The 6,258-nt window shown below is 32.3% G+C and overlaps 1 protein-coding gene across 1 annotated transcript in view; it reads right to left on the bottom strand.

Annotated features, from left to right (window-relative positions):
• Positions 1-216: 216 nt before the first annotated feature.
• The window catches only part of HELRODRAFT_114110 (hypothetical protein), a 6,426-nt gene continuing 384 nt past the window's right edge, over positions 217-6,258 (bottom strand). Inside the window, exons 2-12 of the mRNA XM_009025894.1 lie at positions 6,156-6,258; positions 5,627-5,697; positions 5,035-5,103; positions 4,485-4,556; positions 3,896-4,043; positions 3,400-3,585; positions 2,977-3,176; positions 2,378-2,516; positions 1,922-2,133; positions 1,512-1,774; positions 217-1,327 (exon numbers count right to left, since the gene is read on the bottom strand). The exon at positions 6,156-6,258 is cut by the window's right edge and continues 52 nt beyond it. Of these exons, the coding sequence (XP_009024142.1) occupies positions 1,015-1,327; positions 1,512-1,774; positions 1,922-2,133; positions 2,378-2,516; positions 2,977-3,176; positions 3,400-3,585; positions 3,896-3,944 (1,362 nt within the window). The 5' untranslated portion in view covers positions 3,945-4,043; positions 4,485-4,556; positions 5,035-5,103; positions 5,627-5,697; positions 6,156-6,258 and the 3' untranslated portion in view covers positions 217-1,014. The remainder of the gene's footprint in view (positions 1,328-1,511; positions 1,775-1,921; positions 2,134-2,377; positions 2,517-2,976; positions 3,177-3,399; positions 3,586-3,895; positions 4,044-4,484; positions 4,557-5,034; positions 5,104-5,626; positions 5,698-6,155) is intronic.

Here is a 6,258-nt window from a genome sequence, read left to right as displayed (position 1 = left end):
ACGAAAAAGGAAGGGGAATATTTGCTAGGATAAGTTATGCTAATTATCGTCAGAAGTGTCTTAATGAGGATAATTTCAAATGAATAAACAGCAGCTGGAGTCTGTCTGTGTGTTTTTTTTTCATAATAATAAAATGTCAGTTAATTTTTTTTAAATTTTAAGTTTAAAAAATATATTAATTTGAAAAAGTATAATAAGAAAATGGTAAAAACAGAGTCACGTATCATTTGTTTTTTCATATCAAAGTTCAATCATAGCCATTAAAACAATACAAAATATGACATACTAAAAACATCTCCATGCAATAACAGCCACCAGTTTAATTGAGAATTTACAAGATGATAAAACGGTGTCCTCAAATAAATTATCAGACGAAAAAAATTAAAAAGTTTATCAAAGCCAATGTTTCATATCCTAGTAATATTTCTTGTATTCATCATACAATCATCGTGGATTTCACCATCACTTTTATCATCATCTTTATCATTAACATTATATCGGTGTCTTGTTCATTATATATATGTGTGTATATAAACATATATATGAAATTATATACATATGTAATATATATATATATATATTAAAATGTTGGTAATAGACCATAATTAAAATAATTAATTAATATATATAAAGTATCTTATTGTTTTATTTAAAATTGAAAGCTAATTAAAATGCCTTCATCAATTTATACAGACTGAATAGTTTTAATATCCAAGATTAATATTAAGCAAACGAATGAGAAAGATGGCGAATTTTTAATTAGTAAAATAATCAAGTAATTAGTTAGGTACTTAGAAACTTATAATAAGATACTTTAATTAGTTAATTGACAGCATGATAAAAACGACACAAAGAACGTATAATTTCCAAAAAATCCCCAAAATTCTCCAAAATTACACTAAATCTTAAAAATATTGAATTCAACGTACTAAAATAAGACGAAAAAACCAACGTCAGATAGTGTAATTTACAGACTGTCTGTTATGGACGAGAAAGTTTGAATAAGTAAATCAATTATAACAAATATAAACCTATGTGCCTACTTATTGTAAAGATCATTTCTACAACAATTGGAAGTAGTAGTATGAAAATTTCTGACTGAAAAACTACTGCTCGATCTTTTGGAGTGGTGAAAATAGCGCTCCACTCATGCACCGTGTTTCCGCAAATTTTTTGAAAAAATTTTGGCAAATATGTGTTCCAGAAATAATTGGTTTTTATTCGGAAGTACTGGCCTATTGTGGTTGGTTGCATGGATATGGTGATGTAGTGCTGGGTGGTTTTGTTGTATCGTGGCCAGGTTATGCCGTCTATTGGATCTGGCTTACTGTTATAAAAGAGAAACAAAATTTTATCAAAATTTTTCATGTTAACATTGTTCAATTCTATGATTATCTTTGATAATCATCAAGCATGAAATGTGAGTTTTTGACTGGACTAAAACAAAAACAAACGTGTTTCTGAATTACTCAGAAATTTAACATATTTTTCATTAATTAAGAATCAGAGACCTGTTCTGAAATATCGAGACCCAAAGTTTCAGCATCTTCTCAGATAACTTTTGATCTTCAACCGTGCTCTCGTTCCACTTTTTATTCCAAACATAATTTTCCACAGGCTCGTTTCCAAACGGAACCCCAAAGATGTAGTTTATATCGAACACGTGCAAACTTTTCTCGTGCTCGAAATAGTAGAAGAAGACATCAGGGTTGGTGGCGGATAGCACGTCAGATAGGAAGAGAGATGGTGCTATCATTAGAATGTCATTTGCCAACTGCAACGTTGGATCAGCAAATTTATTTTAAACTATTTATATTTTTTTTGAAGAATTAATGTATGAAGAAACAACTTGAATGCTGTTTGAACTCATTTTAATTGCTTTCTGAAATAAGTTTTATTAGAAGTTTTTATAAATCCTTACATCGTAGTAATTGTATTTAATGAAGTCGTCCTTCGTGTTGTTGTTTTGTTTGAACTCCAGCGATTGGTTCCAATCAATGTAGTTGAGTTCGATTGACTCGATGATGCTTAACATTTTACCAGAGTTGCAGGTCATCATCTCATTCTGTAGTCTCAACATCTCCGATTTGATTGATTCCGAACCGAATTGCGATACATGATCTATAATGTAACCTGTGAATGGTTTAAAAGTCGCTCAAATACTTCAATCGTTAAATGAACTAGATTTTAATCTTAAAAACTAAACTGTTGTTTATTTAAAATAATTTTTGGATTATTATAATAGTTTGATAAAACAGATTTTTTTTAAATCCGGAAAAAGACAAATTAGGTAGATCATTTTTATACAATGGAAGAACATTTTTTTCATTGTAGGCTTTTTTATGCAGTTATAATTTAATAAATTCAGACGACTCACTAAATTCATTCTGAACGACGCCAGTGTAAACCGGTACCTTGTGGTACCTTCCTGCCTTGAAGGCTTCCCTCGGATGTTCCATCAACAGTTTATTATCTATCATTGGCCGATATTCAACGCCAAACGCTGAGTTAAATTGCTTTTTAAAAGAAAATTTAATTACAAATAAATATTTCAATGAAAATTATAAGTGGTAAATGACTAATTAAATAGCACAAAACGCGTCGCGTCGCAGTTTTTTAATAATAATTTGTCATTTTTCGAAAGCATCTTTTGTCATAAATCATGCTTATAATTTGCTCGTTTAAACTCATTATGAACTAAAATTAAAAACAATTTGGTACATATTTTAAAAATAATTTTCAAGTAAAAAGTTTGGATTTATTAGTTTAATAAATCGTTAAAAGGAGTGGTGGTAAAGATGTAACTACACACCATATCCAACTATGGTAACTCAACTCAGGATACAGTGATACAATGTTATAATGTTATGAAAATTTAATTCCTCAAAACTTAAAACTAAACAAACAACCTGATTAAATTCCGACAATTTTTTAGTAAAATATTAAGCAAAAGCTATGTATCAAAAGCCAAAGCACCTGATTAAATTCTAAGAAACTGTCGGTGGAAACATTTTTCAGACAGCTCTTTATACGTGTGACGTTGTAATTATTGTCCTCGCAACCGACAGCCAGGCCAAAGGATCGTATGTATTCAGTGAAGTTGGTAGATTGGTTGGTGAAGCAGCTGTAATAAGCAGCAGCTGAGCCACTGTGAGTCACGGCTGTCCAGAACAATCCTTTTAATGGGTGGGGTGGGAGAGGTACTTTAATTTTTTTTGTTTGGATGATTTGAATAGCCAACCATAATAGTGAATGAAGAAGTTTTTAAACAAATTCTCAGGACTGTCTTTAAAACAAAAAAAAACGTTTTTATGTAGGTTTCAACAAACAAAAACAACTATCTTCAAAAACAAAAGACATTTTATGGAATAAGTGTTAATAAATTAAAAAATCTCGGACCTTGAGTTGAGGGCAGCGTCATAAGAATGCCCACCAGAGCTGACCCCACACTGTGTCCGACCAGGGTGACTCTACTGGCGTCCCCACGAAACGATGCAATGTTGTCGTGCACCCAGTTAAGTGCCATCACTACGTCACGCAAGCCGTAGTTTCCCGGCAGGATGTTGTCAGCTGCCGTCAGGAAACCTTCCAGAAGATGATGATGGTGACTTAATTAGTTTCAAATAAACTGTTAGTAGTAAGAATATTTTATCATTAAAGGTATTCACGCTTTTTATACTAATGAAAACTTCTTTGAAAAATAATATTTTTAAATGTTTTTCTACGAAATAATTTTACAAAAAATAATTTTTGAAGGCAACCTAACAGAGTCATAAAGACATAATTCTAAAAAAAAATTTCAACAGTTCAAAATATTGTCAAAATGAAAATCTGGAGAACATTATAATTCAGACAACATGAGCAATCACAATAGAGAATTGAACTTTCTAACAACCGAGAATTTCCAATCTGTAATTAATTGTGACCACCACAACACCCATCATGGCGATAACCTTGCCATTGTAAATGTGCCCCGACCCAACCCTGTAACTCCCACCGTGAATGTAAAATATGACGGGGTAGCTTCTTAGTGGGTCAGACGCCTACCAAATTAATTATAATCATAATTAATTATTATTATAGTTAAAATAAATTTTTAAAAAAATATTAGTTTTAATAATAATACTATTATTTATATCATTTAGACAAATTTCATTGACCAAAAGAACAAGTTGTCGTTTAAATTTCAACTTGTGAGTTAGTTATAACTCTATTCCATTTGTTCAACAACACTGCAATAATTTTCATCTTCATCGGCATAGATGGCATCACTCATCATTAACCATATTCAATCCTCTTAAAGAAACTTTTCAACTTCAGTATCAACAAACAACTGCGACATTTTGCCTCAATGAACACGCATCACACGCACAGTATGTGACAAATAGGGGATCTGTTCGCATTTGAACAGAGTCACTGCAACAACAATGACATGCATCTTAACCGTTAGACCATCGGGACAGTCATCGCGTTTTTTTTCATACCTCGTACGGCGAGAAGATGTTGAGGTAGAGACAGTCTTCGCTTTGGTTTACATAAAAAGGCTTCGAGCCGAGCTGAATCATTTTTAAAATTAAAAAAAGTCATTTTTTCAAATTGAAATTCAACTTTGACTGAAGTAGCAGTAAGTAATCACGTGAAGAAATAAACAAAATTAAAAAACAGAAATAAAATTGGCGAGAGTAAATCATCATCTTAATCATCACCACTGATTAAATTATGACAGCAACAGACAACAAATTATTTTCAATGCAAAATCAACTTGAGAAATACTTTTCGTAAAAATGATTTCATCATCGTCGTCGTCATTCACTGTCATCATCATCATTCATAGCGATATACACACATAAATTAATAAATTATGTCAATTTATGATAATATCATCTTTATTATCATAGTAAAACAGTTGCCATTACTTAAAATTAAAATCTCTAGCATCATTATCATCATCGTATTGATTATCATCATCTTTCTCATCATCATCTTTCTCATCATCATCGTCGTCGTCGTCATCACCATCATAATCAGCACCACCTGCACGCAGCTTGGTTTTTTTTCCCTAGCGTCCAGGAGACCTGACCATTTTTTTACTGGTTGAGGGTCCTGATGATGAAGATGATGATGATGATGATGATGATGCTGATGATGATGGGGATGATGATGATGATGATGATGAGGATGATGATGAGGATGATGATGATGATGATGATGGGGATGATGATGATGATGAAGAGAAGGAGAAAGAGGAGGACTTTTATTTTAATGATTATCATCAATTTAATCATGTCGGTAGCATCATCAAAACTATCAATTTGATCATCATCGTCATCCTACTCCCTCATCATCATCATCATCACCCTATATATTCATCATCATCACCCTATTTCTTCATCATCATCATCAGTGTCAACATCATCATTATCATCATCATCGTCGTTGCGATATTTCATCATTATCATCATCATCTTTTTTTTATCTTCCCATCATCATCAGTGTCAACGTCATTATTATCATCATCGTCATATGATATATCATCATCATCATCATCATCATCATCATCATCTTCATCATCATGGTGATGTTTCATCATCATGGTGATGTTTCATCATCATCATCATCATTCCACCTCAAATCTCAGATCTCCGACGGGTGGTTGAGCGAACGGAATTCCATAATATCTGTCGTAAGTTGAAGTAACTGCGGTGAATAAATTACGATAAAAACATGATTAATCATGGTATTATTATAATAAATTAATTAATTATGCTAATTTTTAAGCCGTGCATGCAATATGTTAAAGTAGTGGGCTGGCTATATGTCAAGCCGGAACATTAAAACCTCTCGACTGTAGGCCTCACTTGTTAATTTAGTAAATTCATTTTTTATTTCGTTGTTACCCCTTTTGAAATTTTAATCAAACTCAATAATTTTTAATATTTCATGAATTTAATCAATTTTAAAATAAGTAAATTCAATTTGGGGGACAGAATGGTCAAATGGTTAAGGCGTCTGGCCATGCTGCTGACGTGACAGGATTCAAACACAAGTGACTCCCTGCTAATCATACAATACGTGAATGCGTGATGAAACATTTAAGAGTAAGTCAAGAAAAATTGTCATGAATTCATTTCATTACTACCACTCTGACAACTTACGAGTAGTTAGGTTCTCAAATTCTTCGTACAGCCTCAGACCTTCGATGACTCCGTTGTTCGTTTCCGCGGTGACAGGAAATGGATACTCCGATGCTGTGTGGGA

The sequence above is a fragment of the Helobdella robusta genome, assembly GCF_000326865.2.
Source record: "Helobdella robusta unplaced genomic scaffold HELROscaffold_44, whole genome shotgun sequence".
In the NCBI taxonomy this organism is placed as follows: Eukaryota; Metazoa; Annelida; class Clitellata; order Rhynchobdellida; family Glossiphoniidae; genus Helobdella; species Helobdella robusta.
The sequence above is the reverse complement of the archived record's forward strand: the minus strand, read 5'-3'. Positions and strand labels throughout refer to the sequence as shown.